General features: G+C 34.0%; 1 protein-coding gene across 1 annotated transcript in view; it reads right to left on the reverse strand.

Annotated features, from left to right (window-relative positions):
- The window catches only part of LOC140436084 (uncharacterized), a 59,587-nt gene extending 54,676 nt beyond the window's left edge, over nucleotides 1–4,911 (reverse strand). Inside the window, exon 1 of the mRNA XM_072524792.1 lies at nucleotides 4,799–4,911. Within this exon, the coding sequence (XP_072380893.1) occupies nucleotides 4,799–4,862 (64 nt within the window). The 5' untranslated portion in view covers nucleotides 4,863–4,911. The remainder of the gene's footprint in view (nucleotides 1–4,798) is intronic.
- Nucleotides 4,912–20,786: the final 15,875 nt, after the last annotated feature.

Genomic DNA, 20,786 nt, shown 5'->3' on the forward strand with positions numbered 1-20,786 from the left:
CCAGTTTTTAAATTGGAGGGCACGCCATTCAAGTCATGCATTATCCATCAGCAAGCATTATGTGGAAATTTCCTGAAACTAAACAACGTTATGAAACTGGTGGTAAAAATTGTGAACAATATTAGAGCTCAAGCGTTACAAAGAAGATTATTCAGAACCTTGGCCGATGAAGTTGACTGTCAATACGGGGACCTACTCCTTCACTCTGAAGTCCGATGGTTAAGTAGAGGACGGGTGCTGAAACGTTTTAATGATGTCCTATCTGGCATAGTTCAATTTTTCAAACAACGCGATGAACCGACTCCGGAACTAAAAAATTCAATCTGGCTTAGAGATTTTGGTTTTGATAAGATAAGATTTTCTGGTAAGACGAAGCCGTACATTATCCAACAGAGTTTTTAAATTCTCTGGATATACCAGGGATGCCACCACACAATCCTCAGTTGAAAATTAGTTCATCAATTATTCTGATTAATCAATTAGAACTCACCCAAAATATGCAACGTTTGGTCATTAAAAGTATCATCGGAAATATTATTGAAGCAACCATTTGGACTGGGAGATTTGAAAGAGAAATTGTCCTATTGTTCTGAAGCCACAATTAAAGGTTAAAATACCTTTATTGACGTTTCAATTTCCACTTCTGAAATCGTTCTCAAAATAGAACGATTTCCGAAGTGGAAATTGAAACGTCAATAAAGGTATTTTAACCTTTAATTGTGGCTTATTCCCATTTAAATAGTTATTAATAGAAATTGTCCTGTTGCACGTATCCCAATATACCACGTATATACCCTCATATACCACAATATCATTCAAAAAGCTTCAATCCCCTATTCGATTAGAATTTGTGACGACCATTAATAAATCTCAAGGCCAGACAATGTCCGTTTGTGGCTTGGATTTAAAGAATCTATTTTTATCACATAGTCAATTATGTGTTGCATGCTCACGTAATATTAAAACGTCAAATTAATTTATATTAGCAAAATACAAATTAACAAAAAATATTGCGCATTAATTAGCGTGGAATTGAATGTTGATTAATAGGTATAATTTAGAATCATATACTTAATTATTTGGAATAAAAATCAAACTTTTCATCCTTCCTTTATGGAACTTAATTCATAAAAAAGTTGGCAAATTTTATATATAAACTTAAAAATCAAAATTTTTTGGTGGCTTATGTTTAATGGCTAATATCATAAATTTAATTTTTTTGGCGCTAACCTCTGACAGCTCTTAGGTGTAGATTTCATGATATTTACTTAACTCTGTTAAATAAATTGAACACATCAGTCGTATAATAACCAAGCCACAGCAACGCGTGGCAGAGAGTCAAAAATGAGGATATAAGAAGACAAATTAAAAGTACAGAACAATTAAGTACAAACACAAAAATTACGGACGGAGGCATATATGACATCTATATTTAAGAAAGGAGATAGAAAACGATGTGAAAACTACAGAGGAATAAGCGTAATATCATCAATAGGAAGATTATATGGGAAGATACTGCGAGAAAAGATAGAGCAAGCGATAAAAGGCAAAATCGGGGAGGTTCAGGAAGGCCTCATACACGCTGAAACGACTGTTGGAAAAGAAAAAAGCAAAAAATAGAGATATACATTTGGCATTTGTGGACCTGAGAAAGGCGTATGACTCTGTACTAAAGTCAGAACTATGGGAGGCAATGTACAAATTAGAAATACAGACGGAACTCATAGAAGCTACAAAAGCTCTGTATAAAGAAAATAAAGTGTCCATTAAAATGGGAATAAGAATCATAGGAGACTTCACCACAACAAAAGGGTTCCTGCAGGGTTGTTCCACATCTCCAACCCTATTCAAAATATACTTAGAGAAAGCCTTGACTACATGGAAAAGAAATGCGAAGGCATGGGAGTACCGGTACGGAAGGAATACCTATATACTTTAAGCTTTGCAGACGATCAAGCAGTGATTGCACAAGACCAAGACAATCTCAGCTACATGATAAAGAAACTACAAGAAGAGTATACCAAGGCTGGCCTAGATATTAACCTCGTGAAAACAGAGTACCTATCTACAAGTGAAGAAGACATAGAAGATCTACAGATTGATGACAACGTAACAATCAAAGGAAAGAATAAATTCAAATACTTGGGGTTTATAATCACGAAAAAGGCAACAACAGAGGAAGAAATTATACAAAGCTTAGAACAAACAAGAACAGCAATCCGACAACTTAACTCGGTATGGTGGGATAGACACCTAAATATGAAGACAAAATCACAGATTTATAAAACATTAGTGCGAAGTATTATGACATATGGGACTGAAAATTGGATCATAAACAAGAAAAACAGCAGTAAGATAGTAGCAACAGAGATGGAATGCCTGCGAAAATGCTGCAGAGTAACAAAAATGGATAGGAGAAGTAATGACGAAATAAAGCAAAGAACATCAATAGAAACAGACATACTAACATATATAGAACAAAAAAGACTAAAGTGGTATGGACACGTAAGAAGAACTAGCGACAGCAGATGGATAAAGAGAATAACCGAATGGAGCCCCATAGGAAGGAGAAAAGAGGTCGACCCCGAAAATCCTGGAGGAACGAAGTAGACGACGCCATGAGTAAGAGAAGCCTAAACGATGGAGAATGGGACAACAGAGAGAGGTGGAAACGGTTGAGCGAGAGAAGGCAGTTAATACTGTAGAATCCCTTAATATATCCCTTAATATATATATATATATATATATATATATATATATATATATATATATATATATATATATATATATATATATATATATATATATAAATATATATATATATATATATATATATATATATATATATAAATATATATATATATATATATATATATATTTATATATATATATATATATATAAATATATATATATATATATATATATATATATTTTATCCCGGTTTTTTTATAGCGTTCTCCGCCTTCCGGTTCCCAGTTTCCAGCTACGTCGGTCATTCCATTCGCCAGGGTGAAGGTTTCTTTCCGACATTGCCTTCTGAATGCCGCCCAGCCAGGATTGTTTTGGCCTTCCTCTCTTCCTTCTTTCCCTTGGCGTCCATTTTAAAATTTGGTTTAGCAGCCTGTCGTCGTCCATTCTTTTCACATGACCATACCAGATCAGTTGTCTCCTTTGAATTTCGTCAATGATGGTTGACTTGACTCCCATTATATTTCTGATATGGTCATTTTGTATTCTATCAAGCCTTGATTTTCTAGCTGATCTTCTCCAGAAGTCCATTTCCAATGCAAGTAGGCGTCGCTCAAGGGATTTAGTAAGTTGCCATGTTTCGCATCCATAGAGCACTATACTTTTAAAGATGGATAAAAGAGGATATGCTTTCTTTGATTTGATAGTTCTTTTGACCATAGCATCGGGTTTAGGCATCCTATCACCCTTTTTCCTTTCACGATTCTATGCTCTATCTCTTTTTCGGTGCGCCCACTCTTGTTGATTGTTGTTCCCAAATATATATATTCCTCACAGTTCTTGATTGTTTCATGTTCGTTGACCATTAGATCTTCTACTTCATTCCCGATGCATAAGTATTGCGTTTTGTTTCTATTTACAGAGAGGCCCCATTCTTCATATGTTTTAAACAACCGTCTCGTCATGAATTCTAAATCTTCCTTGTCTGCTGCCACTAGTACTTGGTCGTCCGCAAAATGTAGAGTGTATAATGTTGTATCGTCGTCAAGTTGGATCCCCATTCCTGAACATGATCTTCTCCAGTGTTTTAGTGCTTTATTTAAATAGATATTAAATAGTATTGGAGAGAGGCAGCATCCCTGTCGTAAGCTTTTTGTTACTGGAAATTCTTCTGATAAGGTGTTGTTTAGTTTGATTTTTAATGATGCTTTATTGTATAATTGTTTGACTGCGGCGATGATCGTGCTATTTAATGAAGATCGTTCATGAGACTGAAACAGCTTTCTCACAGGAATCGTGTCATATGCTTTTGTGAGATCCACAAATAAAATATGTATTTCCTGGTTTCTTGCAACTTTCTTTTCATTCATTTGTGTTAGGGTAAATATGTGGTCTACGCAAGATCTTCCAGCTCTAAATCCTGCTTGCTGTTCAATTTCATGAGGTTCGTATTCTTTCTCAATCATGTTTTTTAAGATTTTACCAAACAGCCTGCTAAAGGTACTGGTGACAGAGATACATCTGTAGTTTCCGCAAATATCTTTTGGACCTTTTTTGTGAATTGGAGTAATCCATGCTTCTTTCCAACTATTCGGGATTTCTTCCCTATTTAAGTATCTTGTGAATAGCACTTTAAGATAGCTTACTGGTTTTGGTGTTCCGTTTTTTAGAAGTTCTGCTGGTATGTTCTCCGGCCCGGATGCTTTGTTATTCTTCATCAATTTAAGCGCTTGTTGTATTTGTTCTTCTTCCATGTTTACATATTCACCTTGTACTCGTATTCGTTGAGGTGAGTCAGTATTATAAATATCTCTGTCTTCATTCAGTTCCCTTGCGTAATGATCTTTCCATGTATCTATCTGGATGGGCTGTATTAGACTTTTATTTGATGTGTCGGTTTTCAGGGTTTTTATTTATATCCATACCGCTGATGATCGGCAAAATAATATATAATATATACAAAAATTACAAACACTAGACGAAAACATTAAAAAAGTACTAAGGGTAGATATTATTAAGGAAATGTGCACAAAGATGACAAAAAGGATTATGTGAAGATGATTTTTTAGCAATTATATGATAAGTGTATCAAATATCGTTCAAACTTACGTAACTTTTTGCCTAGGGCCACATTAATCGATCCGATTAAACATAAGCAAAAGATCAACTGCATTTTTAATGAAATACTGATGCAATCTGGTATGGAACAGTTAATTTTTGAAGCAATAAATACCTAAATTTTGACCTAAATAATTATACTTAATAATAATTATCAATATTCGTTAAACATAGTTATAATTAGATAAAAAATATTGCAAATTATTGAAATATTATAATATGTCATTAGATAATTAAATAACGTAAAACCTCTTAAAATAACTTTTTTTAGTAAAACTATTATTAGTATTAGTACGTCGGCTCTTCCACAATACGGCTCTCACTAGAAAACAACCTCTCTGAAGTAACAGAGCTAGAAGGTACATTTAAAATTTGGTTAACTAGTTTGTTCAGTAGAGGTCTTGCTTCTTCTTAAAGTGCCCTATCCGTTCCGGACCTTGGCCACCATCATGGAATAATTCCGTTGATGTTACTCCAAACCATTTGCGAAGGTCTGCAAGCCACAAAATGCTCCTTCTTTCTGGTTCTCTCTTACCCACAATATCTTCCTGGAGTATAACCTGGAGTAACCAATATTTTTCTCCGCTTTGCATAATATACGCAAAATATTGTAATTTTTGACATTATCAGCAGGTGAGGTTGACAGTTCATTATTTTGAGTACTTCTTCGTTGGTCTATTGAACTTTGCAGTCCAATAAATTTTAAGAAATCTTCAGTACATCACATCTCGAATATCTGTGTTGTTTGCTGCTTCTTTTCTTCTGGTTTCCAAAATAGTTCACTCCCCCACTCCGTATAATAGAACAGAGTGTAATGTTATAAACGTCACATTTATGTTAGTTTTATTCAGACAATTATTTTATTTTAATTTTTTTCGATTTTATTTATTTATTAACTTTCTCTTTTATTTTACTATTTTTATTCTAAAAATAGTTGGCGCTCAACTTTATATTTACTAAATATTTTGCCATAATCTTGATTCTCCATTTTCAATGTTAAATGTTCATATATTTTAGTTATATTGCCTGTATTCGAATCCACTCTGTTGTCGTATATAATATAATAAGAGAGAAAATTTTACCGGCAATATTTTTGACTGGTATGAAAGTTTGAAAATAATAAACACATTTTTTAATGTACATAAATATACAAGAGAAGTCAAAAGTAGAGGCGAAAGATCCATCATAGACTATGTGTTAGTAAATAGATCATCGAGGCAATGCATTAAAGACGTAAGAGTAAAACGAGGAGCTGAAATATATAGTGACCACTATCTAGTTGTAGCCAGGACCAGCTTGGGAGTGCGACAAGAATCAATAACGAAAGAGACCAAGAAAACAAGTAAAGCTCATGATACACCAACTATAGAAGTAATCAGATCACATAAGCTAGCGGACAAGGAGACAGCAAACAATTTTAAAAACTACGTTAAAAACTACCTAACAGAGCATGCTGAACATGACTGGGACTTAGACCCAAATTGGCAAATACTGAAAGAAGCACTCCTTAACGGTGGTAAACAAGCATGAGGAATAACAAGAAATAACACAAGCAAAAAGTGTACAAACTAGTGAAACAATGAAGTATAAGCAGAAGTGAAGTCCAAGAAGATAGCTTGAAAAAATTATTTAAGGAACGGAACCGCAGACAACTACCAAATATACTAACTGCAAAGAATCAAAGTCAAAGATATGGTACTAGCAGCGAAATGGAAAAGTTGGGAAGAATTCGGAAACAAGATGGAAGAAGACTACCACTCTAACGAAAAGTTATTTTTTTAAAACCCTGAAGAATTTAAGAACCGAAAAGGCTCCACAAACGCCAAAGCAAATAAGGGACAAAGAAGGACACTTACTGCATGACAATGACCACATCCTAGATATATGGAAGCAATATTTCGAGGATCTACTGAATATCCAAAACGATGTAGACATTATTACAGAAAAACCAGAAGAGGTAGAGCAACGAGACCAAATTCAAGACGAAATAACTGTAGCAGAAACAAACGAAATCGTACAAAAGCTTAAGAAAGGAAAGGCGGCTGGATTTGATAAAATCACAGCAGAAATGCTTAAAAACATGGGCGACAAGGGCATTGAACTGCTAACAAAAGTATGTATAATAATAAGGCCTGGAGTGAAAGCCAAATACCAAAAGATTGGGAAGTGGGAGTTTTTCTACCCATTTTCAAACAGGGAGACAGACGCGAATGTAGTAATTACACAGGAATAACACTACTGAGCATCCCATCCAAAATATACGAAAGAATACTAGAAAAACGTCTTTTAGAAGTAGAAAACGCAAGCCACTGAAAAACGAATCGAAGCCTTCGAGATGTGGATATACAGAAGGATACTAAAAATATCTTATGTGGACCATGTCACCAACGTTGAGGTCCTACAGCGCAGGACAAAAGAAAAAGAAGTGCTTAATTTAATTAAACAACGCAAGCTTGAGTACCTCGGCCACGTGATGCGGAACGAAGAAAAATATCGAATTCTTCAACTTGTTATGCAGGGTAAAGTATTTGGCAGATGAGGACCGGGACGCCGTCGTATCTCGTGGTTGAAAAATCTCCGACAATGGTTTGGGATGACCTCAGCGGAGCTGTTTCGCAGAGCAGTCAACAAAACCATGATAGCCTTGATGATCGCCAACATCCGGACCGGATAAGGCACTGAAGAAGAAGAAGAAGAAGAAGAAGTAGTTAATTCTAAAATAGAACAATCACACAGTGGATTTAGAAAAGGCAGAAGTATACAAGATCACATTTTCACTATCAAGAAACTAATACAAAATGCACGGAACTCAAGTACTGAGTTATACCAAGCCTTTATAGACTTAGAAAAGGTATTTGATAGTACTCCAAGGAAGGTGATTGACATATGTTTAAAAAGGAAAGGTGTGAAAATCAAACTCAGGCAAGACATTATGAGTATATATAGACATACAAGGAACAGAATTAGAACCGAAAATATGGAATCCGAAGAGTTCACAGTAAATGAGGGTCTACGTCAAGGAAGATTCCTAGGCAACATACTGTTTAACATTGTCTTGGATGACATAATTAAAGAAACTAGAGCAGAAACATTGAAATTATATGCCGGACATAGATGGTAACAGTTACCGGCTGAAGTCCGTTTGAAGAGGTCTACCCTCCGGACGCTGGTACTCACGTGAGGCATGGTTATATGTTGCCTGAAGTTAAATCCAATAAAATATTAAACATCATTCATTTTTAACAACAACATGTACATTTTTTGGTAACTTTAATTTTTGTAAAGGGTTTTATCCTAATATTTTGGTAGCTCAGGCTTTTTAACCTGCTTTTAACCCGATGATGGAATTATTATTCCGAAAACGTTTCTGTTTTTTGACGTAGCCCTACTAAGGGCTTTTTAAATATACCTACATACAAAGATTTAAACCTCTTGTTTTGTAAATAGTTGAATTCGCAACACCTAAAATTAGCACATTACTTTAGTAAGACTTGATTTTAACAATAACTATTCTGCAAAACTAACCAGTTGCCTGTTTTATTTTTGTTACCATGGCTGTTATTTTCATTTCAGGATTATCAGTTTTTATTTGTTTGTACATGTTTATAATGCATTGTTTTTCATTTGATGATAAATGACCCAAATCTACTCGGCGTTTTTTAGGTGGAATAGGATAATTACCACAAGTAATTGGCATTGAATTCATATTGTTATATTAATATCACTAATACGTGGCTCAATAGTTCTAAAAAGAACTGTTTTTTATATAAATGCAAACGAAAAATCTAAAAATTAAAAGAATAACGCAGAAAATACAAAAAATCGTCGATATAAATTTTGAATTTTAAAATTTCATAAATGTCATTAGTGTGAAAATGTCATAATTTGGGGGAGTAAACTTGCCTGCGGTTGGACCTATTACAAACAAGCATTACGGCGAGGTAAAATAGTCTAGTGAAATAGTCGTATAAAAATATTTATGAAGTCTATAAATAATCTGATCCAAGCCACAATTTATGTTTCATGTGGCTACTCTTGACTTCTGCCATGTCACTATTCACTTCAATTTAATAGAAAGAAAAATAGTTTTTTATAATATTGGTTATCTATAAAAATATATGTTTGTTATAAATTTATTAGTATTGTTAAATTTTCCTCTGGATTTTTTGGTTTAGTTTGATTTTTTTCTTTTCCGCCTTGCTCAGGAGGAACGTTCTTTAATGCTACATATGGGCTTATATACTGCAGGAAGTGGTCGCTGCTATGAAAAACTCAACCTATCCCTAAAATATAATTCCAATCAGCATCTGGAACCAGCCACCACATTAGCTGCATTAGAAGTTACCATAAAAAGAATTATAACAGCGCAGCCGGTGGGAATAAGAAGGCAATGCAGACCAAAGCTAACGGCGTAACACATAATGCTGAGAAGATCGCTGCCGCATAAAGAGAACGAACAATATGATATAGAAAAGAAAACTACTAGAGAGACGAAAAATACTACACCTTCCAATTAATTGTAAAGGATAAAATAGAAGAAAGTGGTACTGACTGGTTCGCTACTGAGAAACAGACAATAATCTAGACCAGGCTTCGAAGAACTTGTAGGAGCAGTAGAGGACAGGAAAGGTTTTCCAGGGTAATTACTAACCTCCACTAACGAAACAAGCATCCGAAAAAGAAGTATGACATTAAATATAATGTTTGGTGTTTTCTAAATCAAATTCAAAACGCCAATTCTATAAAAACACGTTCAATATATCTAGCTAATTATGGAATACTTGCTACAGTTATTAAAAAAGCTATTTGATATGTATTGTAAACAATACAACCTGTATTTACCTGGTGTTGATGAATACTAATTAGCACAAATAATGACAATAAAAAGTAGATATAAATCTGTCCAGAAATTAATAGTATCATGTGTTTTACGTAATATACTTCATTAATAATCTAATTCTAGCCAATTATGACGTTCTTAAATAAAAAAATAATTGATTTCTTGTAAAAATTTATTGAAATTAAAAAAAAGTATGTTATTAAGTAGTCTATTTATGCGCTTAGCTTGTTTATAAAATTGGTATTTTTAACAAAAAATGTACTACGGTAAAAAATGATTTAATCATAACAACGCTTAACCCAAAGCTTTGCCAAATCTTGGCAAAAGGTTAATTTTAAATCTAAAAATCTAAAAATGTTTGTTTGCTGTTTGTGCATCATACAAATATTCTATAACAACAACAAAAAAATATGACATCTATATGTCAAAAATTTGGATTGTATACCAGAGTATACATCGCCAAATAGACCGAAAAATGGGTTTGTATATCATACCATACATTGCCAAATTATGAAGGACAAGTAATATGAATAAGAACTATCAAAATTTAATCAAAAATATTTATTTATTAATGTGAACATCCATAAAACAATTCCTGTTATGCACTAAACATGGTCTAATATTACACTTGTTACAAAATATGGCAGTTTGTCCCTTTTTGCAATTTCTGCACCTGTCCATTGCATCGTATACTGGAAAATAATCCAGATGATCTAATCTAATATCATCTTGTGGTGTAGGCTTTACCGGGTTTTTAATTTTTTGGAAGGTAGTGGTAGCTGCTCATTGCCTGGGACGTTTTTTTTTATTTTGACAGCCTCCAGTAGACATCTGGCAGGTTTAATTCTAAATTGTTTCAAAGGAATGACTATTTTTTTATCTTCTTGTAGAATGCTTACATTACATTTATATAGTAGCCAAGCATTATTAATAGATATATCTATAGTTTGAGAAAAAATGCCCATATACCATCTATGTGTTTTGAAGCGTATTATATATAGAGCAATCAATGTGTCTGCCAAATCCACACCACCCATATAACTGTTATAGTGTTTTATTAACTGTGGACATGGAATACGGATTTTAATGATTTTCATTTTGGAGAATCTTTGTATGGTTGCCATTGGAATGGAGGCTGCATAAGAACTACATAAAGTTAAATAACTTAACCAATTTTTGTCTTACAGAAAAACAAAAAAACTTAAAAGTTCAAAAAAGCAAAACCTATATTTTTTTATTCCTTAAAATTTTCCGTATCACTAATAACTTTTAAGTTTTTTTGAAAATATTGCATTTTTTTTAATTTCAAATATTTTTCTTTTACTTTAAAACCAAATTTCTTCAAAAATAAGCACTGTGAACCGGTCAAATATATCATATAAACAATACATAAATAAAGTAAATAGTAAAGCGGCAACGATTAATTTTATTTAAGGTGATAATTTGGTGATTTTCACGATGTTTTTACTAAAAAAAAGGGGACCAACTTTATTTTGAGCGTAACTGGCTTAGTTTTTATGCTAGAATCTTAAAAAAAAAACAAAAATAAAGTTTTTTTAAACAATTTCAAAAATCTTTGATAAGTTTTTTCCGAAAATGTGCTATTTTTTGATTATTTCACTTTGAAATATTCGATTTAGAATTTTTGACAAATAAGAACTTAATAATAATTGTCTCCCGTTTTATACCGCTGTCGCGGCTTTGGGAGTATAGCAGGGTAGTCTGCTATATCTAGGGCCTACGGTATACAAAGAAGGTAACATGGCCAGTGCTACGCTTCAACCGTCTATTATTACCCCTGGTTTTACCCAAGGTACTCAGTTTTATTCAGGCTGAGTCAACCTGGGGCCTATAGACATTTTTAAAATGTCTAGATGTTCTTGCCGGCGGTAGGATTCGAACTTCGGACCACTGGCTTGCGAGGCAAGCATCCTACCGCTTGCGCTACGCAGGCCCACAAATAAGAACTTACTTTTTATTATTTTTTTTTATAAGCTATATTTTTGCTAGAAATATGTTTTTCGATAAATACTTACTTTTTTAGTTATCTGTGCAAAACCGTCTAAAAACGTGGTTATTGTTTTGAAAAATGAACATTTTCACTAGCAATTAACTCAAAAAAAAAATTGACTTAGTGAAAAAACTCTAGTATAGAGTAAAATTTACTTAGAATTGGTCAATCTATCCATTTCCGGACTTATTTAGAATAAACCCCCGCGGGGTTTTTTCACCCCCGCGAAGGGGTGGCTTTCACCACCAAAGTAAAAGTAACCGTGGGTTTCAGTCCAAAAATGAGGGTAAGAGGAACCCAAATCCAAAAAATTTTAAGCAAATTTGTCGTGACCAGGAAAATTACACTCCAAAACGGTCATTTAATGGAGTATACGGTGGAAAGGAATCTATGAGAAGAAGTATGGGTCACAGTTTTCGGAGAAGTACTTTGAACCAAGTGTTAGTGACAATCATATCATATTGTTAACATAATGATAGTAGTTTTAAAGTAAAGCTTCTATACTAGCGTTGTATTACTTTTTCTCTATCGTAAAATGCTGAGGCGAGCGTCGCGGAAGTAGTGGAAATAGCGTATTTTGCTGTAAACAGTTGGAGCAATCCATTTACGCGACGAGATGAGTATGTTATACAACATGTTAACTCTTTTAATTTTATTAAAATATATTAACTAGAGTATACTACAAGGATATTAACTAACAGCGGTCTTATGCAATTCTTAAATATTATTATTTTTTGCTTATTTGAATCATCTGTTTATTTCAATCTTCTATAGATCCACCACGTGTTTATTAAAATAACAAGAATAATTAAAATAATGAATAAATAATAAAATTAATTTATTTAATTTTTAAAATATTAACTGATGAAAAATCCGTGAGGACATACAGCTAATTTGGCTTTATTTTTTTTAACAATCTTAAAAAGTGAAAAAATATATTTTTTGCGTATAAAACGTTGGTGTGAATAGAATAAGATGGGTCAACGTGGTCGCCAACATCTCTAGAAGTTAGGCACATAGGCACTTAGAAGAAGAAAACGTTTGTTATGCATTCTAGAGAAAAATGGAGCAAATAAAAGTTATTTAATTTTGGGAGTTTTCAAATTAAAAAACATAAACAATTAACCGAGATAATTGGAAAAATCCCTTATTTTTGCAGTAATTATTAAATGTTAATAGCTTTGTTTTTGGTATAATGACCAATTTCAAACAGATCAACTAAACAGTTTATAAGGTATTTAATTTGTTTATCCCAGAGAGCGATTATTTAAATAACTGTACTTGCCCAAACAGTCACTCTAGAGGTACTTTCTAAATCGAGGATTGCGTAATCACAATCGATTTTTGAGACTTTTGAATCCTCCCTATCATAGTACAACTAATAAATATAATTCAGACAATATGTGTGAAGCTGTTTACTTAAATAATACGTAATAGAAAGGTTTATATGTAATCTAATAAACGCATTATTATTTTTAAAAACTAAATTTCTTTAAAAAAAACAAAGAAATTAGGAATAAATTGACTGCTATTACTTTAAATATAACCTACTCTTTTTTAATAACTACTTATGAAAATATATTAATTATCTCTAATATCAAAAAATGACTACCTAATTAAAAAAATTAAATCAAACGGAGCAGAGATGGTTTTTGACTTCATGGTAACAGTAGCACAATACAAATGTTCAATAAATCCTAATATAGGCAATTTAAACGATATTCTAACGAATTTTAAAGTATTTTGGAAAGTTTCAGTACAAGTGACAGTTTTTGGACACCTTGCAAACCTAAAAAGAATAGGATTATACATTGTAGAATTTTTAATACTTGTAGATGAAAAGTAAGTACAATTATTTTTAAACATAGAATGAAAACTGATTTACCCGGACCTGCCCTAACACGGAATCTTATGTAGGTATGTTGATTTTGATAATTTTCTACATATTATAATGTTATATATCTAGTAGATTGTAGATTTGTAAATGGTAGTTTGGCCTTATATACCATTTCACATTACCCTCTGAAAACTCTCTTGTATATGCCTTCTATTTATGTTTTGTCAAAACAATATTAATATTATTCGAAACGAAAAAGACAGAAAAGATTTGATTTCACGTTCAAAGCGTCTATGTATCTATTAAACTATCTTACCGATTAATATTATTATTCAAATTCAAGCCATATACCCCTTATTACCTCTAAGAAAAATTCTCACTTGTCCCAAATACTCATGTATCAAAAGAATCATACTCTGGTGGGGACTTTCCGTGTTATCGAGCTCTAGGCATGGGTGCCACCAAAATAATTTTAACTAAAAATATTAAATATAAAACTATAAATGTATAGGTATGTATGTACTTTCTTTCTTGTCAGGATGGTGCAATTGCATCCCTTGCATTCTGCTGCCCGTACCCATGGCCCTAGGTGACCTAGGTTTACTAAGACTCAGTTATTATATGTTTTCTAGGAAGTTCTTCAGAATTGCTTCGGAATGGCTATAAGTAGTAGGAAAAATAATGGATATCTTCAGATACCTAACGTATCAAAATGATTGAGCTCTGGAGGATTCTTTCGGTATTATCAAGCTCCTCAAAAACTGCTATGTTTGAATTTTCGTACACATCTGGACGTCGAGAGTAGTAAAGCTTTCTGCATAGTATTATATAGATGTTTACTCAGATCTATCTGTTTTATGTTTTCTATGGGGTGTTTCGTAATGACATCAGTAGTAGAGAAAATAATAGGTAAGATCTGGATCCTTTCGATTCTTCGTTGTGAACTTATTTATATTTCCAGAGTTGGTATTTCCAGATCTCTGTACTTGGCGATCTCGTCGTTATACTTGATATACAGATTATTGCTGTTAGGTTTCTCCACATAAATAATTATGGTTGTTTGTCTAGTTAATTTAAGAATTAATATGAAATCTGGTTTATTATGTGTCATTGGTTCCCTTATCTTCCAGTATAGTTTGTTGTTGTCGTTCTCAAGCTTGAAGTCTATTTAATATGGAGGATACCCGATTACAGAGAAAACATTGTCTGATTTTTGTGAAAAATATTTTTCCTTTTTTAAGTCTAAATTGATGGTTATCACGTATAATAAGGAAGGTATTCCAATTTATATGATAGTCTTAATTTTAAAACTTGATCAAATACCTAAGCAAAATCTAGGTAGATAATATCTATAGGGTTTTTTCTGTCCAATTTTAAGATTTTATGGACTATAAACTTTACTTAACTATAGACTCTATAATTCGAATCATTATAGGTATAAGCTTACAGGTAGGTGGTTATTACAATTTGATATGTTCTCTTTCTAAAAAAATTGATGTTACAGATGCAGATGAATTATTCTTTAGTTTTCGAAGGTGATGTTTACTTTTGTTAGGAGCACAGCTTAATTTTTTAGAGAAAAATAAATTGAAATTGGAAATTTGGACGTTAGGAATCCGCACTAAGAAAGGTGGATAATGCGAACGATTCTCAGAATATGATGCACGCAATTTATTTCTAACCAAACCGTTTTGAGAAGACTGGATCATCATCATCATCATCACCCAGCCTCAAGAGTCCACTGCTGAACATAGGCCTCTTCCTCATGTTTCCAACCCCGTCTATCTTGCGCCGCTCTCATCCAGTTTTTATTGAGTCTTCTTAAATCGTCAGTCCATCTTGTAGGTGGTCGACCGACGCTTCTCTTGTCTGCCTCCATTCCAATAACCTCTTTGTCCATCGCCCATCTGTCATTCTGGCTATGTGTCCTGCCCATCTCCATTTTAGTCTGGGTATCTTCTCGATGATGTCAGTCACTCCGGTTCTTCTCCTGATGTCTTCGTTGGTTATTCTGTCTCGCAGAGGTATTCCTAACATGGACCGCTCCATTCTTCTCTGCGTGACTCTCAGTTTGGTAGCTGCTGCTTTTGTTAAGGTAAGTGTTTCTGCTCCGTACGTCAAAACTGGGAGGACGCACTGATCAAATACCTTTCTCTTTAGGCATGTGGGCAGCTCACTTTTAAAAGTTTCTCTCAGTTTTCCAAATGCTGCCCACCCAAGGCCGATTCTTCTCTTCAGTTCATGAGTCTGGTTATCCCTGCCAATCATAATTTCATGTCCCAGGTATTTATATCTATCTACGAGTTCTATTTCTTTTCCACCAATACTGATGTTCTGGTTGGGTACCAAATTGGTCATGATTTTTGTTTTCGAGATATTTATATTTAAACCTACACTTTCTGTAGCCACAACGAGTTCCTGTACCATCTCTCTTGCCATACCTAGATCTTCAGCTATTATAAGTATATCATCGGCGAAACGTAAGTTGTTTAGATATTCTCCATCTATTTTTATTCCCTTTGTCATCCAATCCAAATTCTTAAAAGCATGTTCTAGCACCGTATTAAAAAGTTTAGGTGACATTGGGTCTCCTTGTCTAACCCCCCGTTCTATTTTTATGCGATTACTGTTAGTATGTAATCTGACAGTGGTTGTTGCCTGCAGATATATTTTGTATAATAATTTAGTATATCTAATGGATAATGGAAGACTGGATATAAATAGAGAAATGTTCTTTAAAATTCTTAAAAGATCAAGGGCGGCAAAAGTCAATATCATCATCTTCTAGCCCTTTGCGCCCACTACTGAACATAGGCCTCCCTTATTGTTGTCCATTGTGCTTTATCTTGAGCACTTTTTATCCAATTTCTTGACATTTTCTTAAGATCGTTAGTCCAACGAGTAGGGGTCTTACTCTACTTCTTTTGTCCAACCTCGGCCTCCACGCAAGCAACCTCTTCGTCTACATTTCATCACTGGTTCGGGCGACGTGTCCGGCCCAGTTCCATTTTAGTTTAGTAATTCGGGAAATTACATTGGTCCTGTTCTTCGTCTTGTCTTCATTTCTAATTCGGTCACAAAGCGATATACTCAGCTATGACTTTTCCATTTTCCTCTGAGCTATTTGCAGCGTTTTAGAAGTTGTAGCTGTCAATGTCAAAGTTTCGACACTATAGATCATCACAGGCGACACACATTGGTCATATGTTTTACATTTTAAAAAAATTGGAATATCGCTTTTAGAGATGTCTTTGAGTTTTCCATAGGCTGCTTATGCTAGGTTTATTCTTCTTCATAGTTCGCATGTTTGGTTGTCTCTGGTGATATTTATAAGTTATTCAAGGTATATGTATTTTTCCACCAGCTCTACTTCGTTGTCTCCAATATTGATATTTGCGCTAGGTACTAGGTTTGTCATGAATTTTGTTTTGGAGATGTTTATTTTAAGACCCACACTGGCACACACTAACTTAAGTTCATATATCATTATGCATATCTCCTTGTGGTTGTCCGAGAACAAAACCATGTCGTCTGCAAATTTCAAATTTGTTAATCTTTTACCGTCAATGTTCAGGCCTTTATCTTCCCACTTAAGTTTTTTATAAGCATATTCTAGTACTGCGGTAAATAGTTTAGGTGATAAGGTATTACCCTGTCGGACTCCTCTGTCGATTGAGATATGATCTGTGTTTTATTTAGTTTCACCGACATAATTGCATATTTTTATGTATTATAAATTAACCTTGTACGTCGATAGTCAATGTTTGTAGTGCTTCCAGGATTTTGTCACATTCTACCGTATCAAAGGCTTTATGGAAATCTACAAAAGCCAGAACGAGTGGTCGATTGTATTCGATACTTTTTTCTATTTTCAGTTTAATAAGAAAAGCCCAAAATAGGGAAGACTTTGCAGAGGTCATCGGCAAACTTCGCTAAGAAGACGGCACCTAAAGAAGAAGGTGATCATTTGTTCCAAAACAGGTACGAAATACTGCTTACTCTATAGGCTGGTAGAAATCAAGTTTTTTTTCTCAAGACGATTCGATACTATTCTTGTAAGGAGTTTGTATAGGTAACTAAGAAGACTTATAGGTATGTAGTTTTCTAATTTATGGGGATCTCCTTTTTTGTACAATAAAATTACCTCAGCATTGTGCCATTTGTCGGGTATATTACTGTCCAAAAGACACATGTTAAAAAGGTTTTTTATTTTCTTAAGTAAGCAAGTGCCTCCGATTTTAATTGCATCAGTAACTACACAATCTGCTCCTGGAGATTTGTTATTCTTAGCTTTTCTTAGTTCTTAGGGCTAGTTTTATTTCATCTATTGTAATTTCTGGTAGGAGTTCTGATCCTTGGTTGACAATGCCCTTTTTCCTTGTTAATATTTCTGGTACTTGATCTGCTCTGCTATTTTCTTTGTGTTGGCTTGTGTACAGCAATTTGTAGAAGACTTCAACTATTTTAAGGGTTTCCTCTCTGTTGGTTGTAAGATGACCATTTCCATCTTTAATCTTTATTATCTACCTTGTTCCCGTTCTTAGTCCAAGTCAATATATATGGCTCAAAAATTTTAGAGATTGGATCAGTTTAAATTTATCATCTCTTTTAAGAATAGATTAAAATCGGAATCTATTTGCCGATAATAGCCATCGTCTAGGAGAATATATCGCAAAAAAATTAAAAGAATAAAATCATCTGTGGAAACTATACCTCACCTATAGGCTAATTTAAATGCTAGAATGTAAAATCACTAACCACAAGAGAACAAGAAATAACCAAAAAACTTAAAGAGAAGAATATTGACTTAGGTACTCTTTAAGATACAAAGAAAATGGAAAAAGGCCAAATTATGTTAAATAGCTACTTAATATTTTACAGTGGTGTTGCGAAAAAAAACCAAAGCCAAAGAAGGAGTCGCCCTATTAATATAGCAGAAAATTGCAAAATAGTAGCAGACTGTAAATATCTCTCAGAAATAATAGTTGGCATAAAGATTAAACTAGATGTCAAAGCCTTAATGTTATATTGTTTATTATACCATGTATAATAACTATTATAATATAATAATTAATTCACACTGGAGATCAAAAATTAGGGTCTACAAAACTATTATCAGACCATATATGTTATGTCTTTGAATGATCGAATATCTTCGAATATCTTTTTATGAATACGTGTATGTTATGTTATGTAATTCTTTGAAAGAAAAGTCCCATAAGGAAGATATTTGGACCTATTAACGAAAACGGGTTATGGAGATCCAGGTACAACCATGAATTCTACCAACTGTTGAAAGAGACACCGATCTCAGAATTCGTCAAACTTCAGAGACTTCGATGGGCTGGTCAGGTAGTAAAAATGGTGACCGAAAGATTGCCAAAAAGAACCCGAGATAGTAAAATGCAGGGCGCACGACGAAAAGGAAAGCCACGGAAAATGTCGGAGGATGAGGTTGCAGCGGACGCGCAAAATTTGCTAGGCGTGAGAATCTGGAGAAGATCCGCGAGGGACCGGCAAGGCTGGAGGCATAGTTTGGAGAAGGCCAAGGCTCGATTTGGGCTGTAGAGCCATTGGAGAGAGAAAGAAAGATCGAATAAGATGTAAACTGGAAGTCGATGGTGTTAACATTGAACAAGTATTGGAAATATTATAAAGTACCTATAGATTACACTGTCTAGCTATGACGACGTTGAAAAATTAGTAAGAGATTAAGTGTAAGAGAAAGTAGATTAGCAGGATACCTTAATTACATTATATGGCGTAACCGACACATTATCTGTGAGATGAAATCAAGAATCTATAAGGCCAGTATAAGACCAATAATGATGTATGCATAAGAAATAGGACCCAGTAAGGCCAAAGCACAGAGAGTGCGGGAAATAGCGGAAATGAGAATTCTCAGAAGAATTACAAGAAATACGCTGAGATATCGAATAGAAAGTGACGACTGTGATGAGATCAGAACAAAATGTAATATACAGGGTACAAAGGAGTGGACAATAAATAGAAAAAAAAAGAATGGAACAATTACATTAGTAGAATGACGGACACTCTCTTTCTCTTTGTCAATCATTTTCCATCCACCCCTGAATGTAGGTCTCTTCCAATTGCTTCCTTCTTCTTCTTCTAGTTCCATGACCGTTATCGATCGTTGGATATCATGTTGGCTACCATATTCGCTATCGTGACTTTATTGACAGCAGCTCTAAATAACGATGTAGTTAATTTTCCATACCATTGCCTTAGATTTTTCAGCCATGATCTTCTTCTTCTACCAGGACCACAATTACCTTGGATCTTTCCCTGAATGATCAGATGTAAAAGGTCATATTTTTCAGGGTGTCTCATAATCTGACCGAAGTATTCCAGCTTGCGTTTTTTTATTATATTGACCAGTTGTGTTATTTGGTTCAGCCGTCTAAGGACCTCCTTATTTCTAACTTTGTCGACCCAGCTTATTTTAGGTAGTCGTCTATATACACACATCTCAAAGGCATTAACAAGCGTTTAAGTATAGCCTGAGTTGCTTCCATCTTTCTCTATATTGCGTCAATCTGATCCACTGTTTGCCTGCCACTGCTCTTATGTCATCTACCCATCTTTTTTAAGGTCTTCTCATTCTTCTTGTTGTCGTCCTTGGTCTCCATTCTAGAATTCTCCGTGTCCACCTGTTATTATATCGGGCTACGTGACCTGCCCAGCGCTATTTTATTTTTGTAATTTCTTCCACAATATCTAATCTTCGTTTTACGTCTTATCTTGGTGTTTCTAATATTGTCTCTCAGTAATATTCCAAGCATGATTCGTTCCATTGCTCTTTGCCTTGTTTCTAATTTTTAAGCAGATTTTTTGGTAAAGGCTACTGTCTCCAAGCCGTAGGTAAAAACTGGTAGTATGCATGTGTTATACACCTTTTTCTTTAAGTTTACAGGAATGGAGGGGTTTTTCATATGCTAGTTTGTCGAAAGCGCCCCATGCCAATTGTGTTCTTCTTTTAATTTCAGCATCTTGATTTGATGACATGACCTAGATATACATAATGTTCAACATTTTGTATGGTATGATTTTGTATTGTTATATTTTTCTGGTCTCGGCTCAGTATTTTTGTTTTGTTGTAGTTCATTTTTAAGCGTCGTTAAAATAGCAAGGAACAAATCACCAAGTGGTAGAAGAAGTACCGGCTGACTGCGCAAGAGATATAGTAACAATTTCCCATTAGAGGTACCAACTCGCCATTGGACAAGCAAAATTACTTATGTAAAGCAAGAAGAAGAGGAAGTATTCCAAA

The sequence above is a fragment of the Diabrotica undecimpunctata genome, chromosome 3 (genome assembly GCF_040954645.1).
Source record: "Diabrotica undecimpunctata isolate CICGRU chromosome 3, icDiaUnde3, whole genome shotgun sequence".
Lineage (NCBI taxonomy): Eukaryota > Metazoa > Arthropoda > Insecta > Coleoptera > Chrysomelidae > Diabrotica > Diabrotica undecimpunctata.